Consider the following 16,172-nt stretch of genomic DNA (forward strand, 5'->3'; position numbering starts at 1 on the left):
AACCTTAAAATCTTTTTTTGTGGATAAGTATTCTAATGATCCTTGTACTAGTAAACTCACTATTATACATCATACTAAACAAAAAATGAAAAAGAAAAATGAGTCTTCTATCATTTAAACTTGGAAGAAACAATTTTCAGGTGATATCTTTCCTTGCTGTAGACTACATCCTATAAAATGTACAAGGGAATGAGGAGGAAGACACAGAGCTCATTCCCTAAAAGACAAAATCTAAGGAAAAAGAATGGATGATGTGATTCTATATATCGACTATTCACATGAACTTCTTATCAATATAGCCCCTCGTCACTCCTTTAAGATCTGTTGTCAGTCAATGTTCAAGTAATTGAGCTGCTCCTATTGCTCCTACCGCCAAAAACAAATCTATTGATAACCTGTGTTAGCAAATAACATCTGTCAAGCCTGAAAAAAATCCCCTAATCACATCATAAACAGGTATTTCAGGTCCTCCACTGTGAGGCGTGTCTGACGACCACCAGTTCCATCCTCCCCAAATGCAGATGCAACCATCTGTCTCTTCTTTTGCTGCAAAGAAGGGGAAAAAAAAGAACAACTTGCATGAGCAAGGATTAAAATTAGAGAAATTATTGATAGGGACAACAATTACAAGTTTGAAGTCAATCATCATTGAACATAGCATAGATAAATGAAACATAGTGGTGTGGCCCAGAAAAAGACTGCACGATATTTCAGTTAATGATAGTTTTAGGTCATTGTTAAAAGAACAAAGCTGAAAATTGTCATTAAATATGCAAAAGGTTGAGCTCTGAACAGGACCACAAGTGTAATCTAATACCGTGATCCATTTCCTTTTCTGTCTTGCCCAGTCACTCTGAAATAAAATCAGATCGAATTTTGACAAATTTATGCTCTGCCGTAAATTTGATTATAAAAACAACAAAGTAACTTAAAGCAGTAGAAAACCAAATTTCCAAGAAAAAACTACAAAGTTATCAGTGTCAAAAAAACTGACCACGAAAATTAACAATAAACAAAATAGAGAATTATAAGAACACTTGGTGACAGTACCTGAAGGGCTAAGATACGATCTTCAACTGTATCTCTCACCGTTAACCGCAAAACCCTTACAGGACGAGTTTGCCCAATTCGGTGTGCTCTATCAATTGCTTGATCTTCAGTGGTAGGATTCCACCACAGGTCCAGAAGAACAACATGGCAAGCTGCAACCATGTTGAGACCAAGGCTAGCAGCTTTCAAAGACATGATCATAACAGACACCTACAACGAAAGGGATCCTGTTTTAATACATCCAAGGGGAACTAAAACTCAACTAAATGCAGGTACTTTGAATATCTTTATCTTCCTACAACGATAGGGAAAACAGAGATACAAACCTCAGGGAGGGTGTTAAAATCCTTCACAGCTTTATCTCTGGCGAGAACTGACATGGTTCCATCAAGTCTTCTGTATTGAATGGAAGAGTTCTTAAGACAATCTTCAAGCAAATCCAACATCCTGGTCCACTGGGAAAACACTATGGCTTTCTCTCCAACCACCCCGGCTGAACCATTAGAACCCTTTTCTACAGCCAAAATTTGTCTGCCAGGACTGTCCTCAAGTAATTCCCCAACAGAGTTGCTGAGACATATGGCCTTTTTGTCAGAAGTATTCAGTGCAGAACTATTTCTTGATGTACAACCCTCTGGTTTACACAATGAAAGCAGGAGCTCAAGAGCAGCCTTAATTTTCGTAGAACTATACGAGTTAGCCTCAGAAAAGAGTTCAGCTGAGCCAACAGCTTCAGAAACAGAGCAATTGGGAGAACTACCCTCACCAGGATGGTCAGAGAGAGAACTGTTTAGTGTGGCTTTAGCAAATACCGAAGACGAAGTGAGTCTAGCTTTGCAATTTGTAACAGGGCACTGTTTATCATCACCAGTAAGATGTTCACTAATGCATTGGCCGCAGAAAACATGACCACATATCGAAACAACAGCATCTTCAGGGGGATCCTATTGATAAAACAGCAGGATTGCAGAACACAAAAACCACATCAATCTTTCATCTTGTTAGAGGAACTCTTAAGGGTATTAGAAGAAAAACAATAGGTGACGGATATAACACCAGACAGAGAGTTAAAAATTTACATCAGAATTCAGACAAGATCACACACTCATCATATGCCATTCTCATACATAGAGAAAAAGAAAAATGACCAAGAACCATAGCCCAAAGATAGACCTACCGTGATTGTATTATTTCCGTCATGATACTAGCTAGCTGGATTATCCAATATCCAATTAGCGTCAATAGCATCTACGATAAAGTAAACAAATATTTTGACCATTTAATCAGTGGAAACAAAATTTTAATAGTGAGGCAAGTGATCTATAAAGCACTTATGAGGTATACCTAGACCTACCATATTCAGCACCCAAAAACTAGTTAAACAGGTTAGACTTCTTATTAGCTGGCACAAGCATCTATACTTTTATCTTAAAATAAAATAAAAATTGTCTAGCAACTCCCAACCATGGAACCACTGGCTTTCAGACGGGGTATGAACTGAATCTAGTTCATGCCATTCTAACGTATTTGGAAACAAAACTTTTTTTTTATAAGTAAACAATTGTATTAATATAATAGGCATAGCCCAAGTACACAAGATGGTATACAAGAGGAAACACCCATCTAAGATGAAGAAAAGGAAACAAGAAAGTCATCAGGCTTAGGCCATTAAAATCTACAGCTATAGCCCATAGGATTAAGATTCTAACAAAAAGAGATCTAAGATCCTCAAATGAGCACTCTCCTTGTCTTCGAACTTCCTGTCATTTTGCTCCTGCCATAAGCACTACAGAATACAAATTGGAACCATCTTTCACACGGCTGAGATTTGTGGAATACTTCCTAAATTTGTCCAACTAGCCAAAAGTGCCACCACTATGGCGGGCACACCCAAGTTAACTTTAATCTGCTGAACATCTCATCCCATAACGCTCTAGCAACCTCACAATGCAGTAGGAGATGATCCACAGTCTCACCACTCTTATTGCACATTCAGCACCAATCTATTATGATCACCCCACATTTCTACAAGAAAAAATCTACACAACCTCCCATCCTCCACACACCACACATTTTTTAAATTTTATTATTTTTTTCTTTCATCAAATTTTTAATATATGAATAATGAATAGAAAAATAAAATTATTTTAAAAAGAATAAACTCAAAAAAAAATTAAAAAAAAATATTTAAAAATTTAAAAATTTAAAAAAAATGTGGTGTGTGGAGGTTGGGGAGGTTGTGTAGCATTGCTCTTTCTACAAATTATCCGTCGTCAAGATGTTACCCAGAGAAATTGTCCATGCAAAGAATGTTTGCTTTGGGAGGTGCCAGATCCTCCTCCATGGAAACTGAATGTTCTGAGCCTGTGTGAGAGACTTGTAGAATGAATGAACAGAAAATGGGCCTTCACCTGCGGGTGCCCACCACATCATGTCATTTCCTTGGTTGCTCGGTCTCAAGGAGTACAGAAGCCAAAAAAAAAGTCCTCAAAACTGTCAACTTCCCAATCTTGGGCCGCCCTACTAAAGTTAATGTTCTACTGTATTTGATCCCAAGCTACCACCATAAAATCAGCCACTGAAGCTTCTTTCTCACATGCAATCCAGAATACCGAGGGGAATGAGTCTTTGAGGGCATTATTTCCACACCATGTCACTCCAGAATTTTATTCTAGAGTCATCTCCCAACACGAATCTAGTATGACAAGAGAACACCCCCCACTCCCAACTAATATGCTTCCAGATCCCCACTCCATAAGCCCCATTAACCTCTAGTGCACCAACCCCCCCCAAAAAAAAAAAAAAACTTTCATATTTGCAATCAATCACTGACTTCCATAAGGCTTCCGATTCCATATTATATCGCCACAACCATTTTCCGAGTAATGCCAGATTGAACATCTTCAGATTTCTAATTCCCAACCCTTTCGAAGAAATTGGGGAACATACCTTATCCCATTTGACTAGATGAAATTTTGAAGTCATCCACCATACCACTCCAAAGAAAGTCCCTGTGAAGTTTCTCAAACCAGGTCACCACACTTGCTGGAATTGGGAAAAGAGAGAAAAAAATATGTTGGTAGATTAGACAAAGTACTTTTGATTAAAATGATCCGGCCACCTTTCGACAAGTACATCTCTTCCAACCCATCAATCTACATTCAATCTTCTCAATCACTGTATCCCATATTGGTACAGCTCTTGAGGCAGCCCCCAACGGTAGACCCAGGTAATTCATGGGAAGGGCGGAGACCTTACATCTAAAGTGTTAGCCAGCTGCCGAATGTTGCAAACATTACCAACTAGCACCAATTCTGATTTATCAAAGTTCACTTTCAAACCTGATACCGCTTCAAAACAAAGTAAGAGTGCCCTCAGTGCCCGCATCTGGTTTTGTTCTACCTCACAGAAAATGCGTATCATCTACAAACGAGTGGGAAATGTTAATAGTACTCTTGTTGAGATCACCAACCGAGAATCCAACCATAAAACCATTGCGAACCAAAGCCGAGGTCATTCTACTAAGCAGCTCCATAACAATGACAAAAGAGTGGGGGCTATTAAAGAAGCCAACTGGAGTACCATTTACCAACACATAAAATTTCGCTGTTGATATGCACACCATATAATCCATGAACAACATCTCTCCCTAAAACCACATCTCCTAAGCAAGTAGACTAGGTAGTCCCAATTAACATGATCGTATGTCCATATCTAACTTACATAGGATCCCCAGATTACCAGATTTTTGTCTACTATCTAGGCATTCATTAGCAATGAGAACTAAGTCTAGGATTTGCCTACCTCGTACAAACGCGTTTTGGGGTTTTGTTATGATCTTCCTCAAAACCTCCCCTAAGCAGTTTGCGAGCACCTTGGAGATGATCTTATACACCCCATTCACTAGACTAATGGGCCGAAAATCCTTTACCTCTGATGCCCCAATCGTCTTGGGAATTAGTGCCATAAAATTGGCATTGAGGCTCTTCTCAAATTTTCTAACCAAGAACAACTCCTGGAAAACCTCATTAAATCCTTCTTCACCACTTCCCAACAAGTTTGGAAGAATTCCATAGAAAATCCATCTAGACCAGGTGTTTTGTCTTTGGCCATTTTCCTCAACACGCCGTGAACCTCCATCTCCTCGAAGGGCCTCTCCAACCAAGAGACTTTTTGCGCTCAATAGAGTCAAAACCTAATCCATCAAGCTTTGGCCACCACCCCATTTGCTTGGTAAGCAAGTGTTCAAAGAAATCAACATGTTCTCTAATCACAGGGGCCTCTGTACATGCCGCACCATCTAAATTCAGCATCTCAATGGTATTGGTTCTCCTGTGAGAGTTGGCCACTCTATGAAAGAAGTTTGTACTTCGATCCCCTTCTTTCAACCACAATGCTCTAGATTTTTGGCACCACGAGATCTCTTCCAATAAAATAATCCTCTAATTCAAAGACCACTTCTGACTTGCGAGATCCAAGGAACGTACCCGGCCCTCCTGTATCCTCTCTAACTCCTATAACTCAAACATGGACTTCTTACGTTCACCTATGTCACCAAAGGTTTGTGTATTCCAAAACTTTAAATCTTTTTTTAAAACTTTCAATTTACCTACAAGAATGAAACTAGGGGTGCCATGGATCTAATTTGAGGACCACCATTGCCTAACCCTGTCCACAAAGCCTTCAATTTTCAGCTACATGTTTTCAAATTTAAAGTACCGACACCCTACTCGGATACCCACCACAATCAAGCGTAAAAGGAAAATGATCCGAACAGAGACAAGACAACCTCTTTTGACATACGTCCGGATAATGTGCTTCCCACTCCGATAAAACTAAAAATCTGTCCAATCTAGACCACGTATGATTATTGGACAAACGTGAATGCCCCGCCAAACTCAAGTCGAAAATAAACTCTGAGAATTCTATCATTGCTGGTCGCAGTCTACTTTCTCCTGAACATTCACTTGGATTTGTATTCAACTTATGGAAGTTATTTGTTACAAGCCAATTGACTTAGGTAAATGCAGGCAACCCAATTGACTTAGGTAACTTGTTCTGCTCAGATTAGCCATCCTAAAGAGCTTATGCTCCTTAAGAGTGTGATCTAACTCCATAAAGCACCATTTTTAATAGAAACGTATGCATCAATAAAATGCTTTTGTCTGAATTCCAAAAAATGACTTTTTTAGTTAGAACGTCACTGAGAATTTTCCTTTTTCCACCATTACCTAATTATATATTGGATTGATCTGATAACCACACTCCCCTGTTCCTACTCGATGGATTGGGGAAACAAAATAATCAGAAAACTGAGCAGGCAGGGAGGGTCTATTAAAGTAGGGCTGAAATTGGAAATTTTCATTTCAAGATTTGTCTGAAATTAAGCAAGCACTTGCACTTGCCAAGCATTCCAAATAAGTATCGGAGGGAAGCTTTTGGCCTCTCCCTCCCAAATCCCAACCACCTTAGTGCCAATCCTTTTCTTGCATTGTGCTTACATCTCATAATTGACAAGATAGCAAGCAATGTGGTCACATCTCAAAAAATGGGGAAAAAAAAAAAGAATGAGGATCCTGGTTTCAAAGCATAAACTCAATCCAAATTCTATTCTTTACAATACTCAACCCAATTGAATTTTGAAAAACCAAGGATTGAATAAAGTGCACGAGCATTAGTATAAAGGTCAAAGCAAAGAAGCAAACACAAGTGGTGCTAAAATGTTACTCAAATTCCTATGCCATCAAAATAGAAATTAAACCAGTAAATGAAAGAATGCCAAAACCTGTATTAACTACACATTAGCAATCAATTACTGAAAAGGAGAGAACAAGTAAAAATAACGAAATGCAATACACATAAATTTGCAACAAGACTGCACCTGATAGGAGAGATCCAAAAGGAACATTATCAAGTAAAGCACACAAGTGCACATGCAAAGAAATGCATACAGGGAAAAGGTCAGGAGAAAGAAGAGTAAGTACATACATTACAGATGCCACAGATTGCTAGAGATGCTTCCAAACAATTCAGAAGAGATATTTGTTTTTCGCGAGGAAGCTTCTTTGCCATCTCCACTGAGGATCTCCACAAAGAATTTGAATCATAAGGCCTAACAAGAAGGGGGTGGTCACAAGCTTGTCGAAGGCGCAAGAGCATTAACAAGATGTTAACATAATTTTGTTTGACAGTTCCAGCATCTGCATATTCCTGATGTGACAAACATACAAGTGGTTCAGAGAACTACAGAAGGCAAATCAAGATGGCCACCGCATTAAAATTATGATCATATGAACATCAAAATCTATGAGCCTTTTCCATTATGAAAACAAATATCATAAGAAAAAGAAAAAGAAAGTCCCAATCAAATACAAACTTCCTTCACAGTGAAACCATACTTGAAACTGAGCACGTGAATCAGCCTCTAATCTGGAGTAGAAATTACGTTCTTCAACTGAGAAATCCACTTTTTTCAGTTCTATGAATTTGGGTGGCAGGTTAATAATAGGTTCCCCATCAAGAAGTGTGTCTACAGCAAACAATTGCCTTACTGTCAGATGATTATATCTCAGAGAAGTAAACTTTATATCAAAGACATGTGAATTGTAAGAGACTACATAATGGCAATACATCAAGACATTAAAAAAATAAAAACAAATACCTAGACATAAAAATAAAATTTACCTCAAAATAAACTAACATTTTGACTTTTTTTTTATTGATAAACAAAATTTTATTGATCAAAAGAATAGGCACGAGCCCAAGAATATGAGATATATACAAGAGCATCACCTGTGCGTTCTAGTTTAGCGACACATTTTGACTTTATTTGAGGTCATATGCAATTATTTGGATTCAATACTCATGGATCCTTGACAAAAATGGGCGAACCATAAGCTGTGTCAATCACTATACCTACAGATGATTCCTTAAAGCCACAGTAAGCATTGTCAAGGCTCACAATAGAAATAATCAATTCACTTCCATGCTTTCTAGTGGTATATCAGAAATTTAGTCTCAACTGAAAGAAAGAATAAAATAAATTCAAAAAATAAAAAGTGAAGATAGCAAAATGTAAAAGAAATTTATTGTGGATGGTTTATAAACAGAGTATACATGGTCACAGTACAGAGAGGCAGACCCCAGCTATGCAAGAAGCATCAAGATGGCAGAGTAAACGGGGATTCAACACACCTAACAATTTCTACTGTAAAAGCAGATCCAGAAAAACTAAAACATCAGATAAGCATCATTGTTATTGAAGGAGAAATAAATAATACGTGGTCTCACCTTTGGTGCGGCGTAACATTATTGTCTTCAGGACAGCTTGTAGCTTCTTGTACCCTTTTGCTGGACTCCTATTGATAGGGATCTTTATTGTAGAACAGAATGACGTATATAAAGCATAAGGATCATATCTGAGAAATTTGAAGTAACTGTAAAGATCATCAATTGCATTTTGGATTGGAGTCCCAGACAAGCACCACCTTCGTTTAGCACGAAGACCCCAACAGGCCCTAGCTACTTGAGTTCTGTGATTCTTGATGCTTTGGGCCTCATCCAAGACAACCCTAAACCATCCCACCTTTCCAAGAGGACGAGCAGCAGATTCAAGTAGTGCACAATCCGAACCCTTCTTATTTTTTAAGCACTTTTTAATAGAGCTAGGAAGACATTTCCTTTTCCTGCTAGATGAAAAGCCAGCATCATCTTCTGGCTTTCCTTTCTCATCATCTTCTTCATCTGCAAAAGACTGTTTTGGGACCTCCATGCTGACAATTGAATATGTTGTGAGGACAACATCATACTTAGTCAGCTCGCAGGGATCCTTTGTCCGGTTGCTTCCATGGTATACAAGCACAGACAGATTAGCCTTGCTAGTTACCTTACTACTCAACTCCTCAGCCCATTGCCGTAGAACACTAGTAGGACAAACAATAAGGGTTCCAGCAGATGGCCTTCCCTTAAATTGGACCAAAGGATTCAGGCTCTGGACCCGACTTCCGTTTGACATCACTTGTTGTAAATCAGCATCATGCTCCATTCCATCAAGTGCAGGAAGAGCATCATCATCCTCATCTAAATTTAGAGTTTCGAACTCCCTTTGTTTTACATCATGACAGGATCTTAAAGATGGAGGCCTTTCCTTCAGAATAAGTGCAATTGTTGATACTGTTTTTCCCAATCCCTGCAAGAAAATGGTTATATAAACCCAGAATAGATATTAGGACAGCTCTTGTCATCTACCAAGTGGTGTAAAAAATAAGACAAGAACATCAACCTGATCATCTGCAAGAATGCCTCCCGAGCAGTGTAAGCTAGCTGTCTCCTTTTGAACCATCCATGACAAAGCAATTCTCTGTCCAGAACATTAGCTAATATTAAGTAGACAACAATCATAGACATACACAAAGGCTAGGGACAAACAAAGTGCAGGTCACAAAGGCAACAAGGAAGAATTGACTTCTAGTTTTGAATCCCATCGTTACCAGCCAGGGTGTAGCCTAGTGGTCAACAGGCAAACTTGAAATGACCTATAGACTCAAACAACTTGGGTTTGAGTCCACCTAGGAGTTCACCTGGGTTACCTCCTAGGTGATATCATGGATCACTTGGCAAACAATATCTGATCCGCTTGCATTTCAGGAATATCAACCCCCTTACTGTAAAAAGGTTTTTGTCCACACTGACGTGAACCACTTGGCAAACACAGCACACATTTGGGGAAAAGACAAGAAACTCATTCTGCACATCTGTTGGAAGAAAACATCCCAGCTCACAACTTATATTTTAACAATCAAAAACAAAGTTACGGTACGTGCTATTCCATCCTCACCACTCAGGATCATCTGTTGACAGACTGCCTCATATTTAAGGAATAGTTTGAATATTTACATAGTGCCTTTGAAACAAATGAGATTTACATAATCACCCAATGCAATTACGTTTTAAGATCTCTGCATCAAAGAGCAATGCCCATTACAAGCATCCATACCCATATCTGACTCCATTTTGTTCACAGGCTGCAGTACAAGACCCCGAATACATAATCATAAGAGTTCTAATTGGGCCAAATCCAAGCGTTTCTCATAAGTGTCTTGCTATATGTTCAAATGGCATAAGACAACTCTAAACAACAGCATTCCAAAAACAAAACACTGAGATATATTGAAAGAGAAGAAACAATCACAAACCTGATGTCTTAGTAAAGGAACTGCCAGATCTCCATCAGGTGGACTAGCTTCCGACTTTGGCTGCGAAAGATCCTGAAATGCATAGCATACTCTAATATCATCAAGGTTACAGTGAAAAACCACCTTCAAGGTACTATTCATAAAATAAGATCAAAAGATAGCAGCCTCAATGCTTCCACAGTGACACCATATTTCAGTGCCACTAAGAGCAAGCAAAACTGATAATCCAAGCTAACAGAACTAACCTGCAATGCAACTTGTAAAACCAACCTCTCATCTCTTGTCTTATGCCTTGTGCCTCCTACACCTGTGTGATGAAGGGAATTGCTAAATGTAGAGGGTTGTGAAGTAATAATAGAATTCCCATTTGCCAGAGAACGATTAGTGGGTGGGGGATGACTCATATCTTCAATGATACATATGTCAGAGTCATCCTCAACATGAGATTTGTCTGAGAAATCTTTACAATTTAAGTCAGTCCAGACTTCTGAAAAATGAGAGTCCATGCTCTTGGATCCAACCATTTTACCTTCACTTTCATCCTTAATACAATCAAACAGCATCTTGCTCAAAGTGGGTGGCTGAACACCGGGAAAATATAGTTCTGATGCACTTAAATTCAAACATCCACCATCAATGTCGGCTTCACTGGAAATTTCATTAGCTGAGTCTTGAGAGTGCCGAGCTCTCTTGGAAGCAATTATTATGTCTTCTTTCTCATGTTTTATGTGATTGTTCTTCTGAGATGATGTAGAATGAAGATTACCAAATGACTGGTTCAGGTCTCTGTCAACAAAAAAATTGTAGGCAGCTTCTTCAAAAGCTTCAACAGAATGGCTACTAGGTGCCATCAATTCATCAGTTACTTCATCCTTCAGATAAGTTGCTTGCTCTTTGCTTGAAATGTATGATGGAGTGCAATTTTCAGCATCAGATGAAGAATTTCCAGAGACTGATGACATATTACCTTCATATGTAAAATTCCATCCCTTAACATCTGAATAATCTGTCATCAACACCTCTGAGACGGATCCACCATTTATTTCCTTCAAATTACTCAAATTCAGCTTACTACTTGAGCAGGCACTAGCATCAGAAAATTCCCCTATTTCATCCTTCATGTTTGCGATCATTCCCTCATTAGCCAATGAATATTGAGAACTATAGCTACTAGGCATATAATGCTGCGAGAAATCATCAACAAGTGTATTTTCCATATTCATGCCATAATTCATAGCAGAGTATCGGTCGGTTATGTCTCTTATAACATCATAACCTTGACAAATTGTAGACTCAGTAGAAGTTACATTTTGTGAGGACATAACTACATCCATGAAGGACATTCCCATATATGTACATGGCTTAGTATCTTGTGGTCCAAATATATCCACACCATTTTCAATCAAAGCACCATTGTTTGCAAATTTCACATCAACATCCTCAACAACAGGGTCGTGTGAGGTATCTGCAATCGCCAGAAATATTAATTAGTCTTCCAACTAAGTTCTGAGAAACAATGCAAACTGCAATGCAATTATCTAGGAAAGACTCTCCAACCGACAACATAAATGCCATTATGCCACTACTTTAAGTCAAATTTACACATACATTTGGAATCAACATCCACACATAAATGCTGACACTGGAGTTCAGTTTCATCCTTGGGAAAATCAAGATAAGAATTACCTCCACAATCTGGAACATTGCAGGCATCTCTATCAACAAAGTTTTTTTTTATATATAAATAGAGCAATTTTATTAGATGCGAAGAAGGGCACAACCTAAGTACACGAAAGGAGACATCCAACAAGCAAGAAGAAGAAGAAAAGCAGAAGATTTGAAGTCTAGAAAACCAGAGAATTGGAAGCCTTGGTGAGCAGCCATCGAAACATATAGGGTGAATAATAGAATAGCTTTTAATTTTGTCATCCTCCTTTCTCAGGAGAGCTATCCTCCAAACTTCTGAATTTTTATGACATTCATAGGGATTTTGCCAACAACTCCCCTCGTTGGGGGCATAATTCACTAAATCCCAAAAGCGTTGAATGTCACTGCCCATAAGTCCCTAGCCAAATCACAATGTAGCAGAAGGTAACTGATGCTTTTCCCATTCTTCTTTCACATAGGGAACCAATCCATTACTACAGTATATCTATTAATTATCCCTCGTTAAGATCTTGCCCAAGACTGCCAATAATATAAAAAGTAAATATAAATAAATAAAGTAGGTGCCTTGTTTCTCCAAATGCACTTCCATAAAAATGAGGAGCCAGATGGAGGGAGCTGCCCATTAAAGAAGGATTTAATTTTAATGGGATCCTGCAAATATTATCATTGTCACCCTCTTCTATGCCAAAAAGGATTTGAGCTTTCTGAAAATAGATGACAACATCTCCATCTCCCAATCCTAAGCTTCTCTAGTAAAATTTACATATAGTTGGGCATACCATCTGAAATATGCAAGTGTTCAGCAACGAAAGACTCGCTAAATTGGGATAATTGAAACAACTCTGGGAAGATAGTTTTCAATGGTTGGTCCCCGCAACATCGTACCAAAATCTGGTTTTAGACCTGTCACCCACTTTATAATAAAACTGGAGAGAAGTCCCCCAGCCTCTTCTAAGAGCTCTCCATACCCCAATCCCAGAAGGCTCGCTAACCTCATTCGAACACCATCCTCCCCATATGCTACCATATTTGGCTTCCACCACCAGTTGCTATAAAGCTTCCCACTCCCTGGCATACCTCCAAAGCCGTTTCCCCAACAAAACACAAACAAAAGCAAATTTCTAATCCCCAAACTGTCTGACAAGAGTGGAGTAAATCAACTAGGTGGAGCTTAAATTCATTACCAATTCCTTCTCACAAGAAGCCTCTCTGGACCTTCTCAAAAATGTCAGTCTAATCCTACAGAGATGGAGAATAGAGGCAAGTAATAGGTAGGTAAGTAACAAAGAGTACTTTTAATAGAAGTGTCCCCTCTATCAGCAAAACTAGAAGCTGCATTGCACAGTAGTCACTCAATCAAGGGAGACCTAGTACTCTCCGTGAAGGATGACTCATGGTATGGTAGTATTGAAAACCAGCCTCTGAGACTCTACTCAACTTCCAGGGAAGCATCCACAAGATTCAGCCTGTGTGGAGGGTTCTATTTTTAAAATGTCAAAGACCATGATAGAGCTCACTTCCGAATTTGAAGTTTCTAAAGTTGTATAAAAGAAAAATGTGAGAAGACTCATAAATTCAGCCTATAAAGGCAATCCTTCTGACAACTGAGACCTAAAGAAATAAGAATGGAAAGAAATGATCAAACGTAAACTCTAAGTATCAATGTTATATCCCCCATATCTCATGGTAATTTGAGGAGGCGTCAACATCCCACTACCAGTGCTCAGAGAAAGAAAAAAGGTTCAAAAAGAGGAGTATTTAGTGATCTCAAAAGCCACAAGGAGAGTGCGGGGCATGGGAGGAAAGTAAGCATGTCAGCATAAATAGTTAACCTGTTTGAAACTGCATATTCTCATCGTTGCCAACATCACGAGTTGATTCATCTTGTGACATGCAGTTCAATGATGGATCCTCCAGATTGCTCTGCAATTTAATATGGAAAAAAATCAGTCCACAAGAAAAAAAAAATGCTACTTTAAAGTTCAGTTTGCTGGGATTATGGCTTAGATATGTTGAGAAATCAAGCCCGCAAATTCTTTTGCAGGAGTTCAAGTATATCAACTCCCTAAGGAAAATAAATATTAACACCACATTTAAATGCAAAATGGGACCAAAAGAAAACCAAGGTATCAACCAGGAGATACACCCACAGAGGATATATCCAAGCTCATCCAATTGAAAATTAAAAGCACCGCTCCACAAAGGATGGTCAATGTCCATCACAATACCGCACTAATAGGCTTGGGATATAAAAAAGCATACCATTCAAAGCTGCAATTGGTAGAAGTCCTAATAGGCTTTAATTGTAAGATCGTTGGGTCATGGGTAGTCAACCAATTGCAACTTCGGATGGTATTGAGAATATTTCATCTTGTTCTCCCTAATTCTCACAAACCTCAGTTAATTATCAAAAAATCCAAATAAACCTCAGACAACTCGGGCTCCCTTAAACATACTAGCGTTTCTCTCACGCTAGTATCCATACAATACCAACGGATACTGAAACAGTATGCCAGAGCATCGAAATGCACTGATACCCACAAACACACGCACATAAGCCGGGTCCGATTAGCAAGAGTTTAGTACTACGCACTATAATACCCTTTCAATCGAAGTTACCCAAATTCAGAGATGGCAAAATCTACACGGGGTTTTCCAAAAACTACCTGCAAAGGCTGGGGCTCCTCTCTAAGAATGTGATAGAGAGTATCGACGTCGATGGACATGTCCTCGTTGCCAAATTCATCGACGGCGGAGAAATCGCCGCGCGTCCAAACGTTCGAGCCGTCGTCCGTCATCAACATGATCCAGAAAGTCTCTAATCCCGACTCTCCCTCTCTCCCGCACCCTCTTCAAACCCTAACACAAAAGGATATAATCGGCGAGTTCCGATCCGAATAAGACCAAAACAGCATCTCTCCCCGAAACGACGACGAAATTGTCCGTCCCAGGGGGCGGATTCTTTGATTCACAAAGAGAGAGTCAAGAGTGGCTTTCGGAGAAGTTTCGCAATGCGACCTTTTCTTTTCAAAGAAAAGGAAAAGGCAAACAAAAAATAAAAATAAAAATAATGAGGGGGGAGGGGGGCGTGAAGTACGTGGTGATGATTGGTGGGAGGGTGTCGCAGGTTTAAATAGGATTCGGTGCGTACGATAACGGACGTATGGGGGGTTCAGCTTTTGGCTCCGGGGCCTCGCCAGCCGGCACAGCACACATGGGTGAGGTGCGGAGCGTCTGCGCCGCGTGGTCAGTTTTCACACTCTAGTCTTAACACACTTGGGTTTCATGCGACTCGATGCACAACATATAAAAGTCAATGATGTCGGTGCCAATCTTGCCTGTCATCTACTGACAATTCTCAAAATAGATAAACTCTTGTGTAATAGATAATTATCTAAACCATAATTTAATCACAATCCAACGGACAAGAATAAATGTAATTTGAATCATAAGTTTTATACCTTACGTTATAATTTGTTAAAACATTCATATTGCATCCTCGAATTATCAAAAATTGGTTCGGTTCTAACATGAAGAATCGGTCTAGACATGTGATATGACACAATTTTAATTTTAATTTTAATTTTAATAATTTAGAAAGTAAAATGCAAGATTTTGATAATTTAATTGTGTACTTGTTTTGACAATCTTAGTATTCTATTCTTGACGACTTTTGACTACTAATTACTGTTAAATATGGGAATGTTGGAACAGTATTTGGGACCAAGAGGATTTGCTTTCATGTGGTTTGACATAAGTTTTTCATCTGGTCTAGTTTGTGTTGTCGGATATTTTTAGAATATTTTATTATTATTTATTATTATTATTTTTTACATATTTTTTATTATTATTCAATATTATATCATTATTTTTTTACTATTATTCACAGAATACTTAAAAATACCTCACAACTTGCTATTTATGAGAGTTTAGAATTTATATCTATACTGCCTAACTGTATTTGAGAACATATTCACGGATGCATCCTTTTTCTTAGATAACACCTTAAAAATATTCAAGGAATTTCTTTAATTTTGGGAGGCCAAACATTAACCTAATTCTGTCCGTAGGTGGTTTATTACTCACTTTAAGAGCTTGTTTAGGAAATATAACTTTTTATTACAGTGCTCTTAATTGTAGAATTTTATTAAAAAGTTTTACTACTTAAAAACTGTTTACTATTTGGTAAACATACACTTGAAGTATTTTTAAAATTAGTTATGGTGGCTTTTTTTTTTTTTAAATGTAGCATTATTTATA

The 16,172-nt window shown here is 38.5% G+C and overlaps 1 protein-coding gene across 1 annotated transcript; it reads right to left on the reverse strand.

Moving 5' to 3' along the window:
- On the reverse strand, positions 1-15,087 carry LOC108982779 (helicase-like transcription factor CHR28). Its single transcript, XM_035689389.1, has 11 exons — positions 14,579-15,087; positions 13,745-13,835; positions 10,490-11,709; positions 10,245-10,316; positions 9,332-9,409; positions 8,341-9,238; positions 7,449-7,579; positions 7,039-7,260; positions 1,377-1,994; positions 1,051-1,260; positions 1-546 (listed from the first exon to the last, which is right to left on the reverse strand). The coding sequence occupies exons 1-11, from the start codon at positions 14,714-14,716 to the stop codon at positions 442-444; spliced, it is 3,783 nt and encodes a 1,260-aa protein (XP_035545282.1). The 5' UTR covers positions 14,717-15,087; the 3' UTR covers positions 1-441.
- Between the last annotated feature and the right edge of the window lie 1,085 nt (positions 15,088-16,172).

The sequence above is a fragment of the Juglans regia genome, chromosome 4 (assembly GCF_001411555.2).
Source record: "Juglans regia cultivar Chandler chromosome 4, Walnut 2.0, whole genome shotgun sequence".
Classification (NCBI taxonomy): domain Eukaryota; kingdom Viridiplantae; phylum Streptophyta; class Magnoliopsida; order Fagales; family Juglandaceae; genus Juglans; species Juglans regia.

Bases quoted from the DNA above. Each gene is read 5' to 3' on its own strand.
- LOC108982779 (XM_035689389.1), bottom strand. From the start codon at position 14,716: ATGTTGATGACGGACGACGGCTCGAACGTTTGGACGCGCGGCGATTTC. The intron at 11,710-13,744 runs GTTAACTATTTA...TGGCGATTGCAG, and splicing joins GAATATGCAGTTTCAAACAG to ATACCTCACACGACCCTGTT. The intron at 9,239-9,331 runs GTTGATGTTCTT...ATTTTCTTGCAG, and splicing joins GCATTCTTGCAGATGATCAG to GGATTGGGAAAAACAGTATC.